Genomic DNA, 27,099 nt, shown 5'->3' on the forward strand with positions numbered 1-27,099 from the left:
TGAACTTATAATTTAAAAATAAGGAACTAGGAAAATAAGAAAGCCAAGTAAAACTCAAATATCATGGTTATTAAGGGTTATAGAAAGAAAATGCAAACTTTCTCCCTCTAAAAACTATGGGAAAAAGCTGAAAACATTTCTGTAGCTAAACAATGTTTTCTTTAAAAAGAAAAACAGGAATGCTTTTTAGTTTTACAATTATTTCATACTCTAAGAAATTAAATAATATCAAAAAGATGTTAGAAATAGGAAAGTCACATATCTTAAATGTGAAGCAAACAAAGTATACATGAAATTGAAATTGGACAATAGTCATATCTGGATTTCTTGGCCTCTACATCCAAATAAATCTTATAGATCAAGATATTTTCTGATTATAATTTAATACCATAATATAATATCAATATAATTCATAATCAGTTCTATTCCACATCATTTAGTCAATACTACATATGCAAAATTGTCACTGAAAAGATAATTAATTCATCATAATCTGTGATAATTAGATGAAATATTAAACTACTCAGATTTGAAATTTGTTACATGCTCTGTTAAAAGGTAAACTATAGGCCATACGAGAAGCAAAACTAAATTGTGCAAAGTACAGGCAGGAAGGCTCACCTATATGGTGGCCTCAGAAGCCAGGACACACCCAAGACTCCATCTCACTGGGCTTTAGTGTTCATACTGACATCAGGTTAGATTTCTCAATTCCTTTCCATCCCTGACATAAGACTTTGCCCACACAAGTATTGCAAACCCTTGGATGTTTTGTTTTTAAAAAATCTAATTTAAATTTAATTTTTTAAATTTAATTTAAAAATCAATTTTTTTCACTGTTAATCTCTTACATGGGAGCCTATTTCATTCTTCAAAAAAACGAACAAACAAACAAAAAACCCTCCCTGTTTGGTACCATTTTGCAAGCCCTAATGAGAGAAGAGATCTGGGTGATAATCATCAGTGGCTAATATTCAAAAAGAAAAAGAACCAGACATTATAAGCTTCCAAATACACTGTCCACCACCACCTATTAGGCAGCTTTTTACCCCTACCCCCCCAAATCTCTCAAATCTGAATCTAATCAAGGCCCTAGATCTAATTACCAGTTTATAGGACAACAAAGTAAAGGACGCAGCAGAGATGAAATCAGCAAAAGGCAAGCTGTGGGGAAATAATGACAAAGGACCCCACTTTCTTCAACAAGAAGGTGACATGGAGGAAGAACCTAGAGATCCAGAGACTTGAGACATACCAACCAATCACATTGCATGTACTTTCTTTGGGTGCAGATTCAAACAAACAGATTGTGTTAAATAATAGAAGAGTATTAGGAAAAAGTGAATATTGACCATATAGGTAATTATTTTGAGGCATTACAACTATTATTGTTACTATTAGGAGTGATAACAGTATTTAAGATATCCTTTTATTGACATATTGAAATTTTTATGGATGAAATTATATATCTGGGGTTTGCTTCAAAATAATATGAGGGAAGATTGTACAGTGGTATAATTGCAATAAGCTGGCCACAGCCTGCTAACTGCTGGAGCTGGGTGACGGGTATGCAAGGGTTCATCATATTGTTCTTTCAATTTGTGTATATTAGAAGATTTCTCTAATAAAGAGTTGATAAAAATCTTTTTGAAATGGCACCTTTAAGGTTTCATGAATTCTATGAAAGGTAAAGGTGCCTTCAAATTAAATACACAGCAGAAAGTTTCTGCTACTACCTGACAATTAATTTTCTTATTCAAGATAAAATGTCTAAATCAACATCTCAACCAATATAATTGCTGCAACTCTTTCCTTGATAAATTAGATTACCCTGAATAAAGATCTAAAGTTTACAGATTTTCAAAACCAACCACCATATACAAAAATACATGGGGGCAGGACTTCTCCAGTGGTCCAGCAGTTAAGACTCCCTGCTTCACTGCAAGGGGCACAGGTTCGATCTCTGGTCAGGGAAGTTCTGTGTGCCACGTGGAGTGGCCAAAAAAAAAAAAAATCAGGGTTAAAGAAAAGCAAGTTCAAGCAATTTGCATCTGTCATTCGAAGCTAAAAACGCCTCCTCAGAGTCAGAAAGGATTCAGCAAGCATTTACTGAATATCATGTGTCAAGCTGTCTTGGCACACTTCCTTATAAATATAATGCAATGTTTCTTCAACTGCACTCATTCACTGGTTGACAAAACTCAACCGAGTAACTATCCCCAAAAACATTCTAGAAGTAGAAATGTGAACAGTACAAATATCAAATGAGTTTCTGCACATGCAGGTGTGTGTATGTGCATAACAAAGAGATGTATAAGGATACACGAACACAAAGTTTTCTTCATATATACCAGGATACAGGTTTTACCTGTACTTAAAAAAAACCCTCTCCTAATGTCTACTAGCATTTTAATTGAGAAGATTTTTATATGATGTCACTAGGGTCCCTAAAATTTACCAAAATGGTATAAAACATTTTGAGTTTGACTTTCCCCAGAACCATGTATTAATTATGCAATCTCTGTGAAAACTAACTGGTCTAACAAAGACCTTTATTACCTACAGCTCAGCTCATACCAGAGTAAAAAGCTAGATATCTTTTGTGCATTAACTCCATTTGTCTTTCTCAGTTCTATGATAAAAGTAAATATGCATGTATCACAGCTATACAAGATATTGTCCCTGGGGGAAACTGCACAAAGGGTTCATGGGACCTCCCTGTACAGTGGGGTTTTTTTGGCAACTTTCTATGACCCTACAATTATTTCAAAACAAAACGGTGTTTCTTTTGTGAAGTAAAGTACCCTGAAACTAACTCCATTCCCTGGAGATAGACAATAAGCAGATTCACTCTAAAACCAAAGTTTCCCAGGTAAACAAATCCTACCAATATACATAATCTCTGCATGTGATCTGATCTAATTATATGTATTTTACCATCTCAGTGTAAAGAGCTACTGAACAGCCTGTCAGAACACTGAGAGATGGTATTTCTCTTTCAGGGGATGATCTCAATTTAGCAAGCCCTAGGGACATGATAATCACATCTGCTTTCCTCGGAAGCCCTTCACGACCACCATCGTCCCTACATCCCTCTGGGACTGGGCTCTCTCTGCCTGTGAACCTCACTGCTCCTCACACACCTGGCTGGCTGAGCACCTGCGGGCCTTTCCTCAGCTGCCGCTGGTCTGTGCACCCTCTTTCCTCAGTGTGAGCTGACTGAAGACAGGGACCCTAACTGATTTGTCTCTGTATGTCTTCAGTGCCTTGTACAGCATCTTAGTAACAACAGGGGCTAAATAAAAGTTGAACGAAGAATAGAAGACAAGAAGGAAGGAGGGATGGATGGATACGGACAGCCAAAGACATGGAGAGAAAGGCCCTCTTCTCCTTAACTACACGTACAGGAAGATTACCAAAGCCGAGCATTTCTTTCACAAGCATCCATCCTTGTTAGGAAACCAGGCCTCTCTGGAGGCCTCAAACCCCCTCACCAGGGACAGATCCCATGAAAACTAAACATGGCTGCTGGAATTATCAGGCTGTCCCAGGCCTGAAACGGCAGACTTCTAACTGATTGAGAGTGCTGGGGACAGCAGTCTCTCTGAGAGAAACAGCCCTTCTGAGCGTGTGATGAAAGGCTGGGGGAAACCATTCCACTCTGTCTCCTAACCTCCTGCCTCAGAAATTCCAGCACCATGTGCTTTGAACTGAGGAGTGAAGCAGGTTCAAATATCCACATTACTGACTTGGAGGAAGAGGAGATGGTTTATTGCAACAGTTACAAGAACACAGGAGGCATTACTTCTCTGAGCTCCAGCTCTGGAAGCACAGCTAACATGGCAGGACACCAAGAGGTCAAGGTTCTCCCAAAGATGTGGTCCAATACCTCTCCAGATCGCCTTTTCTGCATCAGTAGAGGAATCTCAAAGTAATTTCCAAATGTAGAGAGAATGCTTCAGTGAGCACGGTACCAAGTGCTGTGTAAATAGCCTCAACATACTAACAGGGATGTCCCAAGGGTTAATCATGATTAACAATGAAGGTGACCATTTATAGACGGTCTTCTATAGGTGAGGTACTTTGTATACGTTCTTGCCATGGGAAGTCATAACACACTTACCCATAGGAATAATGCTATGATGACCCGATTTGGTCCTCCTTCCAAGAGCCCATCTAATGCACAATAGCCCTGAGATATAGTATTGTTATTATAGGACCCAATCACAACACTATTCCAGTGTCTGAAAGGAGAAGCATAGCACTGAGAATTCTTGTGTGCAATCTGGAAGCCATAGCAAATGCCACTCTCATGGGGTCAAGGATACTTCCTGCTGTCCTGCCCATACTCATCAGCTGGCCTATGTTAGCAGAGAATTGCCTTATCCCAAACCAGAGAACGTAGGAGTCTCAAGATGCTTCCTTTGCCCCCAAATCAGCTCCTCTCTTTCCTATCATAGATCCCAGGATGGAATGAGGTTCAGGGGTAGGGGCCCCAGACTTTGGACGCCATTGAGCCGATCAGTCAATGCCACTGAAACACCAAGTGAAGGAGGTGGCCCTAGCACGACTCCAGAAATGGCTTACCTCCACACTGGGGATGTGCCCAGTCATGCCACTGGTTGAATAAAAAGAGACACAACTAAGTGGGAAATAAACTCAAGTCAGACTTTTCCAAATGGAAAAGAAAGCAATTTAAACAATTATTTTGACAGGGCTGAGCTGTCCTCTTCTTGTTAGGAAGGGACGTCTGCAGCCCCTGCCAGTGCCAAAGCTCAGTGACACAGTCGCGCCTCTACGACACTCACATGCACGACTGCGGCTCAAGACGGCACAAGAGGGACACAGACGCTCACATAAGGAAGCTGGGTTAGCAACTGGGAGAACAAAGCTTCCCCGGCCTGACCTTTTGCTCCGTGAGCTGGAAAGGGCAGCAGAGAAGCTGGAGGGAGGAGAGCTTCAGGCCCTGGAGAGAAAAAGACCTGGAGTTCGTTCTCACCATCGCAGTAGGACACGCATGCTCACCTGATGTGGGGCTGGACCCTCAGCTCGCTTGGCCCACGTGTGTCCTGAACATCATCCTTCTCCCCACCAATGATGTTGTGTGTGTGTGTGTGTGTGTGTGTCATTTTCTCTAAGTTCCTCAAGAGATGCTGTGAAATATCAATAATCTCATTTGATTCATCTTAAAAATAATTATCAGCTTGCAGGGAGTGACACTTGAGTATAGAGAGGTACGGCAACCTGGGCCATCCATGGGGGAGTGGGAAGGTCGACAGTCACCTATCCAAAGCTATTAACAGTGTGCGTCTGTGCATGTCACACACTTACAGTGATACACCTACTAAACCATGGTGGGTTAAGGCAGCAGAGCCAGGAAAATACTCATGAGCTTCTGTCACAGTCACTTAGCACAGGCCATGGAACAGAGGGGAGGCTACAGAGGCACCCGTGGGTGCCCCGACCCCCTCCTGTGCGGTGGGAGGACTTCCTTACTTGACTTGGAGAGCTGGTCATCCTGGGAAATGCCGAGGTCATCCGACTCCCCTGACAGCTCCTTGATGAAGTTGGAAGGAAACATTCCAGTCTTTCCATTGAGAACACCTTCCCACCATCCTTCTTCTACCTGCACACATGTGAACAGAACAGAGGCAGGACTCAGGTTAGACGTGGTGTTTCCCAGTTTTCTGTCCCATCTGTATAGGGCCAAGTGCAAAATCCACGCAGGGAGAGCTGCGGGACCCAAAGCTTCCAAGGGAACAGGGAACGAGACGGCAGACCTCACAGACCCTTGAGATTCAGGCACAGGAACGGGGTTTAACCTAGGAACTATAAATGCAAGTGGAAAAGAATTAACACTTCATTTTCACTAACCTCCAACTGAAATTTGCCATCTCCTTTGATTGGAAATATAGGTAACATACCAGACTAAGAGAAGAACCTGTGATTTGATACCAACCAAATAATATTTTCATATTGCATCATAGATACTGTGGGTATTTCAAGATATCGTTTGCACTCATCACTACTTTGAAGTGGTGGTAGTTATCACAGCTGCTGGGAGACCGTTATTTAATGTATTAATAAGAAATTATAACAAGCAAGTACACATAGATTGATATACCAAAATGGCTCCCTTGGTAATCTTATGTGTTTTATGTGTGTGCATGCTGTCATATCTTTGTGACCCCATGGACTATAGCCCATCAGGCTCCTCTGTCCATGGGATTCCCCAGGCAAGAATACTGGAGTGGGTTGCCATTTCCTCCTCCAGGGGATCTTCCTGACTCAGGGATCAAAATCGTATCTCTTGTATCTCCTGCATTGGCAGGCGGATTCTTTACGACTGTGCCATATGTGTTTTAGATTATGCATATATTGCTAGTATTTAAAAACGGAGAATGGCTTTCCCAGATTACCAAACCTAACCAGACAGCCTAACAAAAACTGCTTAAGAATCTACGGAATAAGAACTTGATCAGAAGGTAGAAGGACCCTCTGTACGTTTCTGGAAGGTTTCAGATTACCCTGAGATGAACTGATATGGGATGAAGGGAGGTAGGGAGGGCAGTCAGACTGCAGTGACCTGGGTGGGAGAATGAAGCCTGGATCTGGGGAGGGGCGATAATGAACAAGGCATGGACAGATCTGAGGATCTATGAGGGATCTGTTGGTCTGCAGAAACCAACTAGCTGAGCTGAGTGAGAGAAGGGTTAAAAAAAATCCTCCTAAGTTTCTGTGATGAAGCCACTAACAGAAGAGCAGAAGTGAGAATTGTGAACTGGCTTCTTGGAAAAAAATAACAGAGCATTTTGAGAACTATGAAGTATTCAGTTACCAGTAATGGTGTGGTATACTAGAAAGAGACCTAGAAACTTTGAAAAAAAAATTTAACCATGTACACGTATTACCTACTCAAATCAACAAATATAATTTAAAAGCTTAAATAATTAAAACAGAAAAGAAAATTAAGAGTCAAAAGCCCAGTTCAAATCATATTCTGAAACTTAGCAGTTGTGTGACCGCTCAGATTTCCTACTGACTGAACCCTGACTTTCCTATCTGTACAATGGCATGATGGGTATGCTTGATGTGTTAGAAATAGATGTATTATGATTCTACACTATGGGCTAGGGACACAGGACTGTACAGGACATGTTCTTTTTTTTCCCCTCAAGAAAGTGACAATCAATCAAGTTAGAAAGGGCATGTGGTTTAAAGATGGCAGAGGGTGGCAGCGACCAAAACCTAGCAAATGCAAGGTAAAGAGATAAGAAAACACCATGACCTAGCACAAACCAAATGTGTTACACAAAGTTGAGCTCATCGAGATCCGGGATGCTAAAGGAAGACTTGGAGAAAAAAGGGAAGTGTGAGATATTCAGGGGACCGCTGACAGAGCCTCAGAATAGAGACAACCAGAATGCAATTTAGAGCACATGTTAGGGAACTCCTGGGATATCTAGACTCACAGAGTGGACATTACATCTGCGTGATCACAGAATCTTCAGGAAAGAATCCAGACAACAGCACTTACGCATGACTGTCCCTATTCAATACCAAATCACAGCATTTGAAGCATTTCCGCTGAACTCATTCCATGTTTCTATGTCAGCTCTACTGATACGTATTATTCTTTCAAGGAGCTTTTTATAGGATTAGAATGGTTAGGAAGCTTTGCCATAACCCTGAATATAAACAGTTGCACAATTTGTAGCATGGGGTCCTTTGTGTTTGTCCTGAATAAGGAACCATAAAATGACCTTCTTTCTCCCAGAAATCTCAGGGCAGGAGGGAGAGACCAAGGGCATGGACGGCAAATGAGCAGCTCCTGTCGCCATCCCCAACAGCGCAGGGCAGCTGGGCCAATTCTGTTTGATTCACTTTGACAGTATCTAAAATGCCCCCGTTCCAGTAATAAGCGGCTCCAGCTCGAGATCCCTGAAGGAAGTGCTCCTGATGTGTGGGCTCGGCAGGCTGCCTGCTGGGAAAACAGGGGTGTCTTCACCTCACCACACCCCCATATGCCCGCAGCCCTGTCACAGCACAGTCTGAAAGGAGTGGCCAAAAGGGAACTGGCAGACGCCTATCATTAGCCTTGCAGCGCACAGAGGAGCAGACAATCAAACCACTGCTCATCGCCCAGGGGGGTACACTTCCCATTACAGGCGCCATGGAGGGCGTGTCTGTACCCAGCAGCAGAGAGAGCTGCGCAGTGCTATTTCCTCCTACAGACTACTGCTCTGGTTGCAAGATTCAGGACAGAGATAGGAGACAAATGATCCCCACCCTCACAGGATCCCTCTTCAGCAATATTCCATCCTACAGCAAGATGAGGACACTGAAGCCCATGAGGATTACAGTCATTCATGAATGGTTGGATGGATAAATGAATGGATGGCAGGGAAATCAACCAGGAGAAATCCTCCATGGGGGCTATGAAGCCCTGATTCATCCACAAAAGGAATTTTCCCTTCTGTGGGGAGCAAAATGGACCAGGAGACCCTGACTATATTGCCCGCTGTTCTCAATCAGGTAACACCACACTCAGGTCTGTGTGTCCCTCCCAATTTCACAAATATTTAATGAGCACCTATTCTGCATTGCCCTAGGACCTCAGGACAGATTCATCAGTGAACAAAACAAAGATTCCATCCTTGAGAATCTTCTACAAGAGTAGAACATGCAGAGTCTGCACATCACCTGCTTAGAAATCAGGTTGCTTATGCTTATGTTTCTATATTTAAAGAGAGAAAGGAATGCATCCATTTTTAATAAAGTGAGGATTATGAATGTTACCAAGGGCTTATGATTTCTTTCCCAAAGAAAGTATTCAAGTGGAACAGACACCAACCTTCTCTGCACCAACACACACGTATCAGCAGGCTTCTGCAGGCCTGGGCTTCTAGGCTGAGAACAAACCCCTTGTACCTCCAAGACCAACCCTGCCAGCTCTGGAGCCCATAGCTGTATCCCAGAGCTGGGAGCAGGGCAGCTTTACATGGCAGTGTTTGAGAAAGAAAGATGCAGTAAAACCACTTAGACCATTCTGTCTGTGGGCCCTGCAGTTCGTAAGTCTTCACAGTCACCAGCCTCTAAGTGGGTTCAAGGCCCATGGAACTAGTTTTCAGCTCTTAGCCCTGTTCCAAGTTGTAGAAGAGGCTGGGAGAATTATACCTCCATCTCTAGCGCCCCAACTCGTACAAACATTAGCAACATTTTCAAGGCACTGAAGGGGATGCCTGGGAATACAGAGGTGACCCCAGTTACTCAGAACACAGGTGCATCGATTTTACCGCATGTTGCTTCACTGTGCCTCACAGATACAGCATTTTTTTCAAACTGAAGGTGTGTGGCAATCCTGCCTCAAGCAAGTCTATCGACACCATTTTCCCAATGGTATTTGCTCACTTTATGTCTCTGTGTGACATTTTGGTAATTTTTGAATATTTCAAACTTTTTCAGTAGTATCATATTTGTTATACCGATCTCTGGTGATCTTTGATGTTACTACTATGACCCAAAAGCTCACATGATGGTGAGCATTTTTTTTTAGCAATTTAAGACATCATACTATTGCATACTTAATAGACTACAGGATAGTATAAACATAACTTTCATATGTACTACAAATTGAAAAATTACTGTAACTCACTTTATTGCAATATTTGCTTTAGTGCAGTGGTCTAGAACCCAACCTGCAATGTCTCTGAGACATGCCTGTAGTTCCTACATCACTGTTGAAGTTTTCCCTCTCAACTGTACCCAGGAGGGGAACAACAGATTCACCAAGTCTAAAATCTACTTCAGGGTATAAGCAGCAAGACAGGAAAGGTTCATTTAAGGGTTGCTACAGTTTTTCACATCCAATTGCCCTTTGTTACCCAAACCTCAGTCAGAAGTACACTGGAGGGGACTTTCCCAGTGGTCTAGTGGCTAAGACTCTGTGCTTCCAATGTATGAGGCCCGGGCCAGGGAACTAGATCCCACATACCACAGCTAAGAGCCGCATGCTGCCACTAAGATCCTGCATGCCACTTTTAAGACTGAAGATCCCAGTGCAACAACTAGGACATGGTACAGCCAAATAAATAAATTTTTTAAAAAGCCCACTGGAGAGGCGAGTGTGAAGGAAAAGGGAAGCATGGGGGAGGGCGAGGCTCACAGGCAAATGGGTACTTGTGTTTGGGTACGTCATTGTTTCAAGAGCCGTTTTGCCATTCTTTCCAGAAAGAAACATGGTTACAAGTTGAGCTCTAAGGAGAGGCCCACATCTCAAGATTACTCAAATTTTTGTCAAAACTTCATACTTGGTAGTTTCTATGTTTCTGGGAATGTATCCATTTCCTCTAGCCTGGCCAATGTGTTGGCATATAATTGCTCATAACAGTCTCTCCAGTTCAGCTCAGTTCAGTTCAGTTGCTCAGTCCTGTCAGACTCTTTGCAACCCCATGAATCGCAGCACGCCAGGCCTCCCTGTCCATCACCAACTCCCGGAGTTCACTCAGACTCATGTGCATCTTATGATCATCTATATTTCTGTTGTATCAGTTGTAACTTCTCTTTCACTTCTGATTTATTTATTGGAGTTCTTTTTTCTGGGTGAGTCTAGCTAAAGAGCTGTGTTTTATCTTTCCAAAAACCAGGTCTGAGCTCCTTTGATCTTCTCTATTGTCTTTTTAGACTCTACTTCATTTATTTCTGATGATCTTTGTTATTTCTTTTCTTCTACTAACTCTGGAAGTAGCTTACGCTTTTTCTTGTTCCTTGAAGGCCTTATGCTAAGTGAAATAAGAGAAACAATGCACAGCACAGTGAATATAATTAATAACACTGTACTGTATTTTTGAAAATTGCTAGGAGAGTAGATCTTAAATGTTTTCATCACAAGAAAAATACTGTAATTATGTATAGTAATGGATGTTAAATAAAATCACTGGAGAGATCTTTTTGCAACATATATATATATATATCTCAAATCATTTTGCTGTACACCTAACATAGTACAGTTATATGTCAATCATGTCTCAATTTAAAAAATTTATTCAGAAATAATTAAATGAGAATTTCAATAACAGTCATTTCTCCTACCTGTGAGAGGTAGGGGGAAATATTTTAGAAATTTTTTTAAGCTAGAAAACCATCAAGATACTTTTAAAAAAGTTTTTACATTTAGACATAATTCATTTAAATGTACAGATCTTAATGGTACAAGTCAAACAGTTGTGATAAATGCATGCACACACCCATGTAATCCATACTTCTATTAACATACAGAGCATTTCTATTGCTCCAAAAAATTTGTGTTACTTCCTAGTCAATCTGCCTCCAAGCAAACACTAATCTGACTTCTATCACCTATGATTGGTTTTGCCTTTTCTAAGAACTTTATGTAAATGTGCTAAGACATGGTTTTACCTTTTGAATACTGCTGAAAAAATACAGATTGTTTCTAGAAAACATTTTTTCTATTTGTGGAATTGGTGGGGAAAAATATTTTTGAGGGAACCACTTTCTGAAGCCATAAATACCTACATTATTTTCTATTTTCATTGCTTTAAATAACTATACTTGTTGATCTGGGAACATGGAAAGCTGGTTGTGCCAACTATAAACAAGTGTTATCTAGGTTCTAAATGCCCAAGTCAACATTTTCCCCAAATTGCTACGTCTCTTTGTCTGATTACCTCTCTGGGCAGGACCATACCGAGAGGAAGTTGATTTTTATCCCCTCCCCTTATTCTTCTGAGAACAAGCCTATTCCACATGAGAGGGGTCCCTCAAAAAAAAAAACCTATAGGGTAATGACTTAAGAAAATACATATGATACATATTTAAGACTTAAGCAAATGCTATCCAATGAGAGAGAGAGCAATATACACATGGTTTTCCTGACAGTGGCAAGGGTTTCTGGTACAGCTCTTACAGACACCCTTCAGCAATGCTTGAAAGTCCTATCCTTTCAAGCTACATATCAGATCCTGTTAACAGCTGAGCAACTTCAGTCAAGTTACTTAACCTCTCTGAGCCTCAGTTTCCTCAGCTACAAAATACAAATACTGATCACACCTTCCAGACACTGATTTCTGTGATGACCAAATGAAATATCATGTATCACAGTGCCCTGGCATGTGGTAAACACCCTATAAACATCAGCTTCCCCATCCCATCCCACTGCCCTTCTCTGCAAGTGAAGAATGAAGGGTGGGGAACCTCTTGCCGGGGGAGCAGGGGCAAGTCTGGCTCTTACATTTGTAAATAAAGCTTTATTGGAACACACACACACAGACTAGCTACAGGCTAGTCTAGACTGCACTGGCCAGTCCACTCCACTCCAGACAGAAATGTCGCAACTGTGTACTTAAAAATGCCTACCAGGGATTTAGCCTGCTAGCTTTCCTTCTGGAAAGTGAAGTCCCATTAACTTCACAAGAACTTTTGTCCTCCCTGCAGACCACTGACTGCTCTCCAGCCAGGAGGCAGAAGCACTTTCCTGAGTGACCTTCACTTTGCCAGCCCCACTCATCCCTGGACCGCCCCACACTCTGCATTTCTCCTCTGGCCACACTGCAGAGACCCATCCGGGCTGAGCTGGTAACTTTGGCCAGAAGTGCTGTTCCCCTCACCAAGGATCAGGGCCAGGTCCACCCAGACCTGCTTCAGTTCACTGCTCTTCCTGCCAGCACACAATATGGTTAAAGAGTACAAAGTACGTAGGTTTGAAGACAAAAGGCTAGTGGTGAGAAGAAATGCGATCATAATTTGAAGGTTTAAAAACATGATGCCAACAAATTAGGTATAGAAAAGACAACTAAAAGTTTGGGAGGTGAGGGAGTGTAGAATTTTAGGAGAATTATTAACCCTCATTGCTTCCCTTAAGTTGTCTTCAATCCACTTCAAGGAAACCAGTGGTGGGACTTCCCTGGTGGTCCAATATCTAAGACTCTGTGCTTCCAATGCAAGGGGCCCAGGTTCGATCCTTGGTTGGGGAACTAGGATCCTATATGCCACGTAGTGTAGCACTCTTACTTCCAAAAAGTTTAAAGAAACCAGTGGGAATAGTAGAGGATGCATCATGGATGCAGAGAAGGCGGAGCTCAAACCAACAAACACATAGTTTAGGAAAACGCCCTGGCCCTATAAGGCAGATGAATATACATTTTTAAGCTAAGATTACACGTTGAGATATAAGTATATCATTTTTTAGGATTCTCTACCTGCTTCAACTGTTCTCAAGAACTGGTCCATATATTCAAAATCCTAGGAACTGTCTCTTGGGGACAGGTGGGGAGCTGTTTGTATAGCTTTGTAACACTGCAGAATTAATCTATGAATCAATTTATCAATAAAAATATAATCTATATGCACATACACAATACGTTATCTTTCTCTTGACAAACAGATTGATACTATAGTATTGCAAAGCTGTAACTATGGTCTTCTCATAACCTGCTCCTGTGATTTAAGGGATTTTGTTTATTTGGGATTTTTATTTTGTTTTTAGTCTTCAGTGGCATTAGACAGTAGCAATCTATTGGCATTTATATAACATCTGTCATAAGAGAAAAGGACAGACTATACGATACAGGGATAATGGCCCAGAATCTGCAATATTAGAATAAACTTCAAAAGTAGGGAAATTAACTTTTGGTGATATAATTTTAAAATATGGATTAAAAGGTAAACGTTTATGCTTTGTTTTACAGAAATAGCAGAGGCTACCCAGTTAGTTTTCCTTTTTCCTACTTGAGGCAAGCCCAGGACGAAGCCTAGCACTGAACAAGCATGGATGGTAAAGAGGCTGGGCCCACAGAGGGTGGTGAAGCTCTTCTTCCAGGAAAGGAGAACACCAGCCCTGTAATGATTCCTCTCCCTTAGCGATCCTCACTTGGTTCCCCTGGAGTCAACAGACAGATGAGGCTCAGCAATAATTCCAGAAATTTATTAAGAACTTTTATCTTGATTTGTATTTCTTACAGTATTATTACAACATTAAAGGGAAAACCATCTTCTATGGCAGAACCACTTTCAGTCCTGCGGCCCTTTCTGTCTTTGATCACATGCATTGAGATAGACTTCAGACAATTATATTTAACTGTTCCTAGTGAATGTAATTTTGTGACTGATCTGTTCATTTTGAAAAAAATATTTTCATACTTCCATGTATTAGCAAGCATTTATTAAAGTATGTGTTAGGTTTCAGGCACTATTCCATGTACTATGAATATAAAGATAGATAAAAACCAGATCCTAGCTGCTGAAAAGCTCTCAGGTTAGTGGAATATAACAGATAATTACAATGCACAGTATTGTAATAAATATAAAGGCTTCTGTATTTACCATCTTAAAGGCTTCACAATCTTCTAGCTGGATAATATACTTTAATTCACACAACTATTCCCTTTCTTGATGATTTTTTCATTATCACAAGCATTGCTGCAATTAACATGTTTAACATATTTTTTTTCTGTAACCATTTTCCATGAATAAATTTCTAGGAGTAAAATTACTGAGTCAAAGGGTATTAATTCAGATTTTTATAGCTCTTGAAGCACCTTGCTAAATAGCATCAAACAAGGATCATAAAGATATACAAATTCACCAGTTCTTCTAATCACTGCCAAGTCTCACCACTAAATATTTTTTTAGGATTTTCAAAAGGAGGTACCCAATCAAATTGTCTTAATTTGATTAATTAGTAACAGGTTAAAACAGTTTCTCATGGTTCAGATTTTTATTTCCACTTGTGGGATATGTGTTTATAGCATATCTATCCTTTATCATTCTTATAATAGCTTCCTAATATATTTTCATATGTTACATATATAAAATTTTTTCAAATTTTTTCCTGTTTGTTGTCCTCTTTGTTTAGCTAAACTCACTTCAAATCATACCAAAATTTTAACTCTTTTTTTTAATTTTTAGTCACAATCGTTTATTTTTTCCCCTGGAATTTCGTCCCTGGTTTCAGTCTTAAGAACTGTGTCCTTCTACCTTTGGCACAAATGTTCTACTCCGCTGTCCATTCATTTCGCACTCATTCAGCTTTCAGTAAATATCTCCTATGTGTTGTGCTTGGCACCAGGAATAAAACATGATGAACGACATACTAATTCAAACGATCCAAAACTGGGAAACTGGCAAAAAGCGAGTTGCTGCATGTCCTCCAACACTGGGAACCACACTGATTGATTCTCTAGGGACAAGTATCTTTGCTTGACACACTGTTTACTTTTTATGAGGAGAGTTTACAACTGTGTTAGGGCAGATGCTAACTGCTAGAAGACCGAGAACAAAGTGAATGAGTCTTGTCAGATAACCACGAAAATAACCTTTGACCAGCAGGGAAAAAGAGATTCATCCCCTAGAAAAGATGACCTCAGAGGTTCATCTCACTGCCCTGTAGGACACAACGTAGTTTCGCATCTAACTTAGCAATCTTACTCAAACTTTTTTCTCTTTCAATCATTTATAAACACTTTGCTCTTTCACCATTCTCTTTGAGTCAGCCTTACCATCTTGCAGATGCCCTCATTAATGAGTGAAATAAAGCTTTGATGCGTGCTCCCTTTATGTTTATATGAGAGTCCAGAAATCTGTCTGCTGGCATCAGCCCTGCCACTCCCACCCACGTCATACTTCACTTAACCTCCTCCTTGACTTCTGGCTTCCTAGTTTTTATTTTTTAATAAATCATGGGTTTCTGTAACATTGAATGGTATGCAGGAAATGAAAGCAATTGGAAAACTATCACTATACACAGATACATATGTTGAATCAGGATGAATGATCAGATTCTAAGTGCGAAGCCCGGGATGTTCCTGGCCTGAGGGAGTGGAGCCCCCAAATCCTGTGCCAGGGTCTGGTGCCCACCTCACCAGCAGGCCTGGCTGCAAGCATCTGGGACCACTCAGGGACAAGGTAACGTAGGGCAGTGAGAGAACAAAGGTCTCCAGCCAGGTGGACCTAGCTTCAACCCTCAACCCCTGCCTCTTCTGGGGTCTCTCAGGCCTCTTTCTTTATCTACAAAACTAAAGTGGTTATGAATAGTCAATGGACCAATGTATAAAGAACCTTGTCATGCCCATCACATACTAGGTCTTCTATCAATGTCACTTCTTTCCTTCCCTCTGAATCCACAGTGCTCCCCATGACCAATACCGAATCCATCCTTTAAGGTGGACATGGTCACTCTGGATACCGAGCGTCTATGAGCACTTGAAGCAGAGGAGGAAAGCTATGCTACTGGGTTGGCGTTAGCTAGCGTGCAGTGAAGAAGATCACAGTTTTAAATGGTCCACATCTGCCCTCAGCGGGCTGGGAGGCACACCTCTCTAGAGGCATCTCTTCTGGAAGACTCAACCGGATGATGTCCCCGGTCTCTTGAGTCCTAACACCCCCCACAGCAAGGCCAACTAGCCACAGGTGGGTTCTGACAGTCCATGAGAGGCCCTGCACCCGCCCGCCTGGCACACGTACCTCTCCCACCACCTCTATGATGTCGCCGACTTTCAGCTCAAGCTCGTCATCGTTCTGCGGCAGGTAGCTGAATGCTACCTGGCACCGACGCCTCCGTCGCTCGCCTGCACGGGAAAAGGAAAACATTCAGATCCAGCTCTGGTCTCAAAAATCGATTTTAAAGAGAGGCATCCTAGGCATGCAGGCAAATTAAGCTGACTTGTCTCAAATATGCTCTCTGGGACATGGCTAGAGGCATGACAGCTCTGGTCTCTGGGAGAGAGGCAGGAGAAAGCAGAGCAATGCTGCTTGGTCTTTGAAAAGCTGCTGGGTCAGAAAGGCATGGATATGAGAAACCAATCTGGTGGTGCAGAAGGCAAAAGCCCACCCCGAAGCGCTGGAGCACAGTGTTGCCTTAAACGGTTTTCCATGGACAGGGCTTTGTATTTGCTGGTGACTTTTAATGAAAGCTGATGTGATACAGTGGAGGGAAAAGAATGGTCTGCTTCTAATGCTAGCGAGGCAGAGGAAATTCTTCCCAAATGTGCAAAGGAAAAGATAAAGTATTCTGGCCTTTCTCTCACTAATCATCACCCTTTTAACATGCTGGAACTCAGGCTGATAAGCAAAGGCTGATTAGATTTCAGCCTACTCTTGGTACCATTCCAAATGCCCCACAGGGGATCAGCAAATCCACTTCGGTCCTCTTCTCTCTGTCCCAGGGGAGCCATTAGCAGGATCCCTGGCTGCTTACACAGAACCAATCCAGGAACATCAAGAGAAAAGCCAGGGCCACACTTTGCTTGACTGAAGGACACTCAAAGTCACAGCATCTCACTCCCCCAGTGTGGCCCCACTGGGAGGTCCTGGTTCAAAGCTGTTCAAATCCGGATGCAACTATCCACGCCACAGACACGCACTGTGGGGAGACAGAACATGCATATGGTGTGTGTGATGGGGCTTAAGGGGCAGAGACAGACAGCAGAGGAGGCCCAAGCTGCAAAGACGTGGACCGGAGAGGGGGACTGAGACCAGCATTGCTCAGAAGCTTATCGCTCAAGGCTGACCACCTCACCTCATTCCTTCCTGCTGCCACATGGCCTCGAACACCACAGGGATCAACGACTTCAAGGCCACACATTTAGAAGTGCTTACATTATCTTTGGGTACTGTCTACAGGGACTCCTTTCCTTTTCTAATCTTCCCTGAAACAGCCAGTTCCCACAGGAGTGACCACTGGCCGCACTGAGACCCCCATGCAGTGTGATGTCATACAGAGGGGAGGCCTTGGCTACATCTGATGTGCTGATTGATATTTATCCCAAGCCAGTGGCCTAGTTTTCTCTGTTCTATTTTTTTTCTGCCCGAACCTCACGAGGGAAGAACAGAACTGAACAAAGGGAAGAGGGCAGAACTTGAGCACCAGCATGTCACCTAACCACGACTTTGGTGGTGACATGAAAATACTTCACCCCCCCCAAAAAAAAAAAAAAAGAAAATACTTCACCCCCTTGTGAGAAACCACAAGCTGCCTGGTCTCCATAAGAACCAATACGTGGCTCTCAAGCTGGTTCCCAGGTGCCAAGTACACTGTCTGTGGACAGAGGAGGGCAGCCCCAGCTCTCCTAGGAACAGAGGGCTCACCCAAATGGCTCTTCCCAGGCGGGAAGTCCACAAGAGTCATCTTGAGGACAAAGAACTCCACTGCTGTGACTCCCTTGATGGAGCAGTGGTTAGGAATCTATCTGCTTGCCAGTGCAGGGGACACAGGTTCGATCCCTGGTCTGGGAAGATCTCACATGCTTCAGAGCAACTAAGCTCATACACCACAACTACTGAGCCTGTGCTCTAGAGCCCATGCGCCACAACAGGAGAACCCACCACAATGAGAAGCCCGCGCATCGCAACTGGACAGTAGCTCCTGCTCGCCGCAACTAGCAAAAAGCCCATGCGGCAACGAAAAGCCAGCACAGCCAGAAATAAATCGAATTATACAGTTTAAAAAAGAACTCCACTGCTTCTCCTGGCTTCCAACACAAAGGAAGGAGATCAAGCCCTCCAGAATAAAGGATACAGATTTTCATTCGAGCCACGAGTCCAGATGACCAAGCGATCATGGCATCACCTCCTACTCCCTGCGCCTCCGCTGCCCCATCTACACCTCGTAAGGTGAGCTTCTATAATCTTTAAGAGCTATACTTGTTCATGTTATGTTCAAAACAAACTCTGCAGACAGAAAATTGAGCATGAAACAAGTAAATATGACAAATGTCTGACACCTCACACTCATACCCACAGAGGTCACCTAAGTTCTGACCAAAATGACTTTAAAATAACATCTGAATACCTATTGCTAGCTGAAGTCATAAAACTCAGTTATATGTAAATTCGTACCTTCACAGAATCCTTTGTAAAATGTAGCATCGAACCCAATGCTACATAAAGGGCAAAGGAGAGACAAGACTAACCCAGCAATCAGGACCTAGAACAGAATAGTATTTCTCTAGAAGCAAATGTTTCCATCGGACATCTGTAGAGCCCTGCCTGGAATCAGAAAGAAAAGCACACTAACTAATCTCTCTCTGCCAGGCTACTCAATATTTCTTAAAAGCTTCTAAGATTATTCAACTGGTGGCACAAAGACCTATAAAGACCAAGAAACATACAAGACCAAGAAAAGTGAGCCTGAAACAACGACCCCCTCGGACACTAGGATTGTTTCTGATCTTTTCTAAGGCACCTCTGCCACCCATCACCCTAACTCACCCTACCAATCGCAGCAGTGAAAAAGAAAAGAGCCAGAATGAGCAACCATCTTGGAAATGAAGCAGCTCGGGCTCAGTGACTTACCCAAGGTCACCAAGCTAGCAAGTGGCAGTGTCTCCCTGCCCTGAGTTCAGAGTTCTCGCTCTAATGCTGGATGAACCAATTCAGGTCACATCTCGGCTCAAGTTCCCTGCAATCTGTACTTAACTGCTTCCCACAACATTGCATAACACAGCCTGAGGGCTTCTCCACAGCTTTCTCATTACAGATAACTCCTCATTCCTCAACCTCTGCAAATTACTGTTTCAATCTTGTTTGCCAGTTCCACCCAACCTAAAACTCAGCTCGGGGGGAACATCTGACATTCGGAGGCACTGTATCTCAGTGGCTTCTGCCCATATCAAATTAAAGGAAATTTAAGACTGTCATTTGCCATGTTTTCCTTTCCCTGGCATTTCACTGATGTTCACTAGTTGGTCTTGACCTTCCTCGAAGAGGTATGCAGACAACAATGTCATCTCCTTTTAATAGCTAGTAGAAACTGGAGGGGAAATAATGTATGACTTGCCCAAGGCTGTCGTTTGGAGTCCTTTCATTCAAGTTACCACCTCCACACTCACAGCCTGGTCCACAGGCAATTTTTAATACACTTCTACTGCATGTGTGTTTTTTAACTCTTTATACATAACTGAAAGTAACGAACACAAGTTTTATGAACATATAAGCAAAGGTACGGGGGCACACAGCTTACTAAAAAATTATGACTAAGGCAGACTTCACAAGGCATACTTGACATGTCTCTACTTTACTGCCATATCATATGATGGCCACAAAATCCAAATGCATGAACAGGCACTCTTTCAGAGGAACACAGGCAAACACAGGTAGCAAGGCAGGTACCCTCAACTCCCTCACTAGATCTCATAACCACCTTCCATTCATGACCAGCTTTGCTTAATAAAATAGTAAAAGCTAACATTTATTGAGTACTTACTGTGTGCCAGAGACTACTAAGCAATTCATACGCATTAGCCCATTTAATCCTCTCACTGAACCTTGAGGGTACATCCTGAACCTTCCCTTTTACAGACAAGGAGACCAAGGAGGCACATAGAGACTATTTTACCAGAGGTTTCACAGCTAGAAAGTGCTAGAAGGGCCTGGGATTTTGAATCAGGATATGCAACTCCAGAGACTGCCTCCCCTGTCTGACTGTTCTTAAGAAGAATTCCCGTCCATGAGTCTTGAGATTGCAGAAAGGACTCACTGGACTAACATGGTACATGGTTAAGATGTGAAACCAGGAAGTGACAAACCATGAATCAGAAGCATTTCCTTACAGCTGCTGAGAACTGGGGCCCATATTTTAATGAAATAAAACTGGTTGGATGGGGAGGAAATGTCATATATTCACATTCTCTAAAAAGGAAATAGAAACTACAAAAGGTGCCAAGACCAAGTGTCAGAAACAGCACACACATCTATATTTTAGGGCTTTCCGGGGTCTTATGGCATGAGAAAACTTTACTAGGTCAGTTCATTCAATGACCACAAAAATATAACAACAAATAGTGCAGTGGTTGAAAAAAGCCTTTGGGTCAACTGAAAACTTTCAATACTCATACAGCCTGTTTGTTTTTTTTTTTTTTTTAATATGCCACATCCTCCTTGACAGAACAAGAGTAAAACTATGAGGGTTTAAATCACTTGATATTTTCAAGAAATTCACTAACTTAATCAAGGGAATCCTCACCACATGCCTAGAGAATGCAGCAGTATCCTGACACTGTTTTACAAAAGAGACAACATTTATAAAATCAAAGAGAAACATCATAAGAAGCCTCTAATTCTTAGGGTCACTTCTGGCATTTTCTCCAGATAAGGCCTGGGGTCCACCTGTATCAAAACTTTGGCATGCAGGGCAGACCAACAGAACTGTACTCTCTGAGGCTGAGTCCAAGGGCTTGCATTTAAACCTGACTCTGCAAGTGACACTGCCCACAAAAATGTAAACCTCAACAATGCATCAGAGCTACCAATTATAGGTGACCGAAGGAAAATACCTTGTGGGACCAAACACTCTCCCTGTGGAGGATGCTAAGCAGTAGTCCCAATCTTGGCCGTCCCCTGAAATCGCCTGTTTCATAGTTACAAGTTTTATAAAATTTCCCATAACTTCCTAAACAACAGCCCCTAAGGAACTAGGTCTCCAGAGAAAAATGACTTCTTCCAGGACTGGAGCAAAGAAAATACAAAGTAAGACTGGAATATGTGGCTATGACAGAATGAATGAAGCACCTGAAGCCTTGACGGGTAATTTCAAAAGGACACAAGGATGAGCTTCATGGGGCTTCTACTGGCCAAATATGGGACAATGACACCATTTACTGAAGAATTCATTCATTTCAAAAAAGCTCATGAACCCATCATGATACATTCACTAGGTAGCTAGGTTCATAGCTAGACAGATGGGTAAGATTAGACAGGTAAGGATGGGCCATGAGGGCAAAGCTCTCCTTTACAAAAGAATGTCAACAAATACATGTAGAAATTACAGGAACTGACAATCACTATCTTATAACCATCATGGCAACGACTGATTCTGACAATAATCAATGGTCTCTATAACCACGGGGTGAAATCTTATTGGGGATTAGGAGGATATCCCTGTAGCTCAGATGGTAAAGAATCTGCCTGCAATGCAGGAGACATGGGTTTGATCCCTGGGTCAGGAAGATCCTCTGGAGAAGGGACTGGCAATCTACTCCAGTATTCTTGCCTGGAGAATCCCACGGATAGAGGAACCTGACGGGCTATAGTTTGTGGGGTCGCAAAGAGTTGGACACGACTAGGTGACTAACCCACTAGAGAGTCTCAAGGTATCTCCCCCAAGATTCATTGATTATGAAAGGAAATAGTCCCCACAGTATGGAGGAACCTGGAAGACAAGGTCTCAAAGTCCCTGTCATCAGCGATGGGACTAATTGACACCAGGTGCTGCCTCCTTACGTGATATGCTAAGAAGGGCTTAAGACTGCCTATAGAATGCTCCCACCCAAAATGTTTAAATGAAATCTGACAGTGAAGAAACATGCAAATTCAAATCCTGTAAATCCAAAATGAGGGACGGTTGACAAAAGTGACCTGGTTTTATTTTTTTTTAATCTTTTCAAATTCAATAGCACATAAAACTTTTTAAAGGGTTAGAGGACTGTTCTAGACTTTGAAACAGTAAAGAGATTTAACAACTAAATATAATGCAATTCTTATCTAGATTCAGGGTTTCTTTTAAAGGTTATAAAGGACATTATTGGAAGAAATGGGGAAGTTTGGATATGGACTAATAGTAGATAATAGCATTACATTAATGCTACATTCCCTGAGTGTTAATTCTACTGCAATTACATAGGAGGAAGTCCTTGTTCTGAAGTATTTGAGATGAAGTGTCTTGATATTTGTAATGTACTTTCAAATTGTTTAAGGAAAAAATGAAGGATGTGCACATGTATGCATATACATTTACATACAGACAAATATGAATGCACACAGACATATAGTGAGAGAAAGAGAGAAAGCCAATGTGGCAATGTCAACAAAAGGGGAATCTAAATGGATGTTCACTGTACTATTGTTACAACTTTCCTGTACATTTGAAATTTTTCTAAATAAAATGTTTAGGCGGAAAAGAAAAAAAAAAAGGATGCCTGGGCCCCAACCCTAGATTCTCTGAAGTCACCGGTCTGGGGTGCAGCCTGGGCATGTGAATTTCAGGAACTCCCCAGGTGATTCTAACATACAGCCAGGCTCTAGAGACATCTAGACAGGTCAGTTGTCAAAAAATAAATGGGGGATTCCCTGGTGGTCCAATGGATAAGAATCCACCTGCCAACGCAGGGGACACAGGTTCAATCTCTGGTCTGGAAGACCCCACATGCATAGAGCAACTATGTCTACGCCCCACAACTACTGGCCCTATGTTCTAGAGCTGGAAGCCACAACAAGAGAATGCACAACAATGAGAAGCCCACGCAATGAAGAATAGCCCGTGCTCGGCACAACTAGAGAAAAGCCCATGCAAAGCAATGAAGACCCTGGGCAACCAAAGAGAAACTATTTTAAAAAATCAGTGGGACTCTTCCAGACCATGCTCTTTAGGTCCTATATTCAGTTTCTCCCAAAAGGACAAAAAAAAATTGTACTTATTGGCAATGTCATCTAACACACAACCCAGGTGAACGCTGCTGTGCTGGGTTTCTATTTTACAGGCCTTTGGGACCGTTGTACTAAGCAGTTCCTAGCTCTGGAAATGTGCTCCTGGGGGCCGGGGGATGGAAAAGAAGGTAGTCTCTGCTATAATTAATTAGTGAACACTGCCAGGGTTGCAGCAATTCCCTAAGTTACTGAGCAGCATTCTGGATTCTTGAAGAAGCTGGTTTTTTATTCAGAAACATCAATTTATGCAAGGGGTCAGGTTTACTATTTTAGGACAGAAAAACAATACAAAGTGAAATAAATGAAAGTGGAGAATCACCCATTTTACTCAGGACACCCAGTGGATTCTGGATGCAAGGGAAGAGAAAACTGAATGACTGACTTTGTGGACCCAGCATCAAACCCTGTCCTGGAAAAATTCCCACGCATGCCCCTGTTTCCAGTGGAATGTAACTCAGAGGAAGAGAAGGCTACTTCAGAGGCTGATGGCATGCCAGGAGAAAAGGAACTCATGGGTCTTTCTTTACAAATGACTCTTGGCTGTGGCTGGACTGTCGCAGCGGAAATGTACAATATTTAATCAGCCAGCCCTGTTTGGTCCCTGGAGATGAGCCTGCTTGATCCTCAAAGGGATATGTATAATCAACATCTTTGCATGGCAGAAAACAGAAAATCCAATTGCCTACTCCTTCAAAGGCAAGGTTCATCCGAAAAGAGGTTAGAGCTAAGCCAGTGCTCATTTGCTCCCAAGTCTCACCAGAATGCAGGAGGGAAGTGCAGAACCAAGAGGGAACCAGTGAGTAGGGCCTCTGGGCCACAGAGACAGGGTTGGGAGGTGAAGTCAAAAGTCACATAAGGAAAATCAACTGCATCTTAGCAGAGATGAAGGAAATAAACACTGACTAGGTATCTGCTATGTGCCAAGAACCCTGCTAGGTATGTCATATGTATCCCCTCAAGTCCTCGCACCAACACTATGAGGATCAGGGTGCTGGCCCCATCTTGATGGATGGGCACAGAATGCCTGGATGACTGTACGAGGTCCATGAGTAAAATAAGCTGTGGTCTGCAGGCCTCTTCTTCCACCGACCCCAGATAATACCAGGAAGGCAGATCAGGAGTGTATTTCTGGGGGACTTTGTACATCAAGCAAAGGATGAGAACTTTTATTTTGTGAGATCCTGCCCAGAGAAGTGACCAGAACGTGTGAGAAGGACAGTGATCTGGGAAGAAGTGCCTGGTACCAGGGGTATGCAGGACAGCTTGGGGGAAGGAGCCTAGAAGCAAATAGAGAGCCCAACAGAACACAAAGAGAGAAAGTCTGAAAAACACTCAGAATCAGATATGCAGGGAAGGAAAGGAAGGATGATACCACAGTATCATCATCAGGTGATATGTGTGTCTCTGTTGACCCCTCTGGAGGCCAATGACCCTTTCTTGTTCGTCTTTGATCTCCAGTACCTAGCTCAGTGTCTATTCAAGCAGACACACAATTCATTCTTAATGAATGAATGAACTAATGAACTAGTCCACATTCTGTCTGTGAGTCGTCAGTTTTGTGAACACAAATTCCCAGCACTGAAGCAGGATCGGAAAGGTAGAGGGAAAGAGTTAAAGACTCAACCTGATGTTAAGCAGGGCCCCCACCAATGTGTGTTTAAAAGCCAATTCCAAAATGGTTAAGTTGGTATATTTTATGTTATGTACATTTTACCAATTTTAAAAAAAGCCAGTGGCATGGATGAGAAGATTCTGGTGACCCTTGTAGTCTTGCCACTGTGCTGAAGGTGTCTCACTCTCCACCAGTGTTGTAGTCTGAAGCATCTGTGATGTTAAACAGTGTCTGTGATAATCTGAACTGCTCTCTTCTTCCAAGTTTATGGTCAACTGTCAATTATACCTAATGGGAGAACGGGCCTAGATCCGAACAAGAAATGATGTATATTTGATTTTAAATGTAGTCCTCTTTAAGACAGGAAATACTTGTTTTCAGTAGGCAGAGATATATGTGTAAGCACGTCCAGGGCAGCATTGTTTCTAACATGTACAGAGACCCACACAGGAAACATCCTGAATGTCTTCTGTGAAGGAATAGCTCCATTAATCATGGTTTATCAAGGCCTTGGGAAATGCAGCAGCCAATTAAACCAGACAAGCAGCTCTACGTGTACCGATGTGCAATAGGTGCCCATTGTATATTAAAAGACCAAATTACATAATACCTATATGATCCCAACACTGCAAACACACACACACACACAGACCACCACCTCCCTCCCTCCTTAACCCCCATCGTGGACTCCTTTATTTACTACTATTACCCAGAACCTATCAAGAGTAAGGATTCAACAAATGCTTATTAATCAATAACTGGATTCATTCACTCAACTGATATGTGAGAGCCTAATATAATTAAATGAGTGAGAGGAGGAGAGCATGTGTGCATGAATAGCCTTGTGTAGAAGATGGTATGGAAGGGGACACACACACTCTCTGCCATGAGGGTTCCTTCTCTATGTTCCCCTAAGAACTATTGCTTCTCTCTAACACTGCCTGCATCCCACTGTATTTGCAATATCTTTGAGCATCAGTGTGTATGTTTTTCTCCATGCCTTCAGCTCTGACACCTCTCAGCTCTTTCATGCACACCTTTTTCAACAAATGCAACTCCTTTACCAACATCCACATGTGCCTCATGATGGTTCTGTGGATGCCATCTCATCATGAATGTCCACTCAGCATCAACGTGTGAGTCCAGGTAGCAGGTATCTTGAAACAGGGGGAGGGACACAAATCCCTGATCTAGACCTTCCCTCAGGACTAAAATTTCAGAGTCTAATGCCCTGTTTAAAGAAGCCACTGAAAGCAGCCTTAAAGTTAGCCAATTAACGTATCATAAAACACACACACACACACACACACACTGAGATTCTACTGCCAGCATAATACAGAAAGGGGCCATCCATTTCACAAGCTGAGCTTCTGCAAATAGAAGCTACACATGGGTATTTTCAATGTTAACATTGTCACCTGATATTTCCATAGAATTCATAAAATACATTAATAATACAGGTGCGCAGGGCATGAAGAACTCCTCCAACCACAGTGGCCTCCACCTCAAACTGACTCATAAAAATAATGTGAATTAGCTGTCCGAACCTAGATAGCATATTGAAAAGCAGAGACGTTACTCTGCCAACAAAGGTCCATCTAGTCAAGGCTATGGTTTTTCCATTAGTCATGTATGGATGTGAGAGTTGGACTGTGAAGAAAGCTGAGTGCCAAAGAATTGATGCTTTTGAACTGTGGTGTTGGAGAAGACTCTTGAGAGTCCCTTGGACTGCAAGGAGATCCAACCAGTCCATTCTGAAGGAGATCAGCCCTGGGATTTCTTTGGAAGGAATGATGCTAAAACTCCAGTACTTTGGCCACCTCATGCGAAGAGTTGACTCATTGGAAAAGACTCTGATGCTGGGAGGGATTGGGGGCAGGAGGAGAAGGGGACGACAGAGGATGAGATGGCTGGATGGCATCACTGACTCGATGGACGTGAGTTTGAGTGAACTCTGGGAGATGGTGATGGACAGGGAGGCCTGGTGTGCTGCGATTCATGGGGTCTCAGAGTCGGACACGACTGAGCGACTGAACTGAACTGAACTGAAG

The 27,099-nt window shown here is 42.5% G+C and overlaps 1 protein-coding gene across 6 annotated transcripts in view; it reads right to left on the reverse strand.

Annotated features, from left to right (window-relative positions):
* The window catches only part of SH3KBP1 (SH3 domain containing kinase binding protein 1), a 335,566-nt gene that overhangs the window by 151,489 nt on the left and 156,978 nt on the right, over positions 1-27,099 (reverse strand). For 5 of the 6 annotated variants that reach the window (XM_070291398.1, XM_070291396.1, XM_070291399.1 and 2 more), the window contains 2 exons: positions 16,480-16,583; positions 5,497-5,626 (listed from right to left, as the gene is read on the reverse strand). In XM_070291398.1, the coding sequence (XP_070147499.1) occupies positions 5,497-5,626; positions 16,480-16,583 (234 nt within the window). Of the gene's footprint in view, positions 1-4,906; positions 4,967-5,496; positions 5,627-16,479; positions 16,584-27,099 lie in introns of all 6 variants that reach the window. The other variant, XM_070291401.1, reaches the window with a different exon arrangement.

Source organism: Ovis canadensis, chromosome X, assembly GCF_042477335.2.
Source record: "Ovis canadensis isolate MfBH-ARS-UI-01 breed Bighorn chromosome X, ARS-UI_OviCan_v2, whole genome shotgun sequence".
In the NCBI taxonomy this organism is placed as follows: Eukaryota; Metazoa; Chordata; class Mammalia; order Artiodactyla; family Bovidae; genus Ovis; species Ovis canadensis.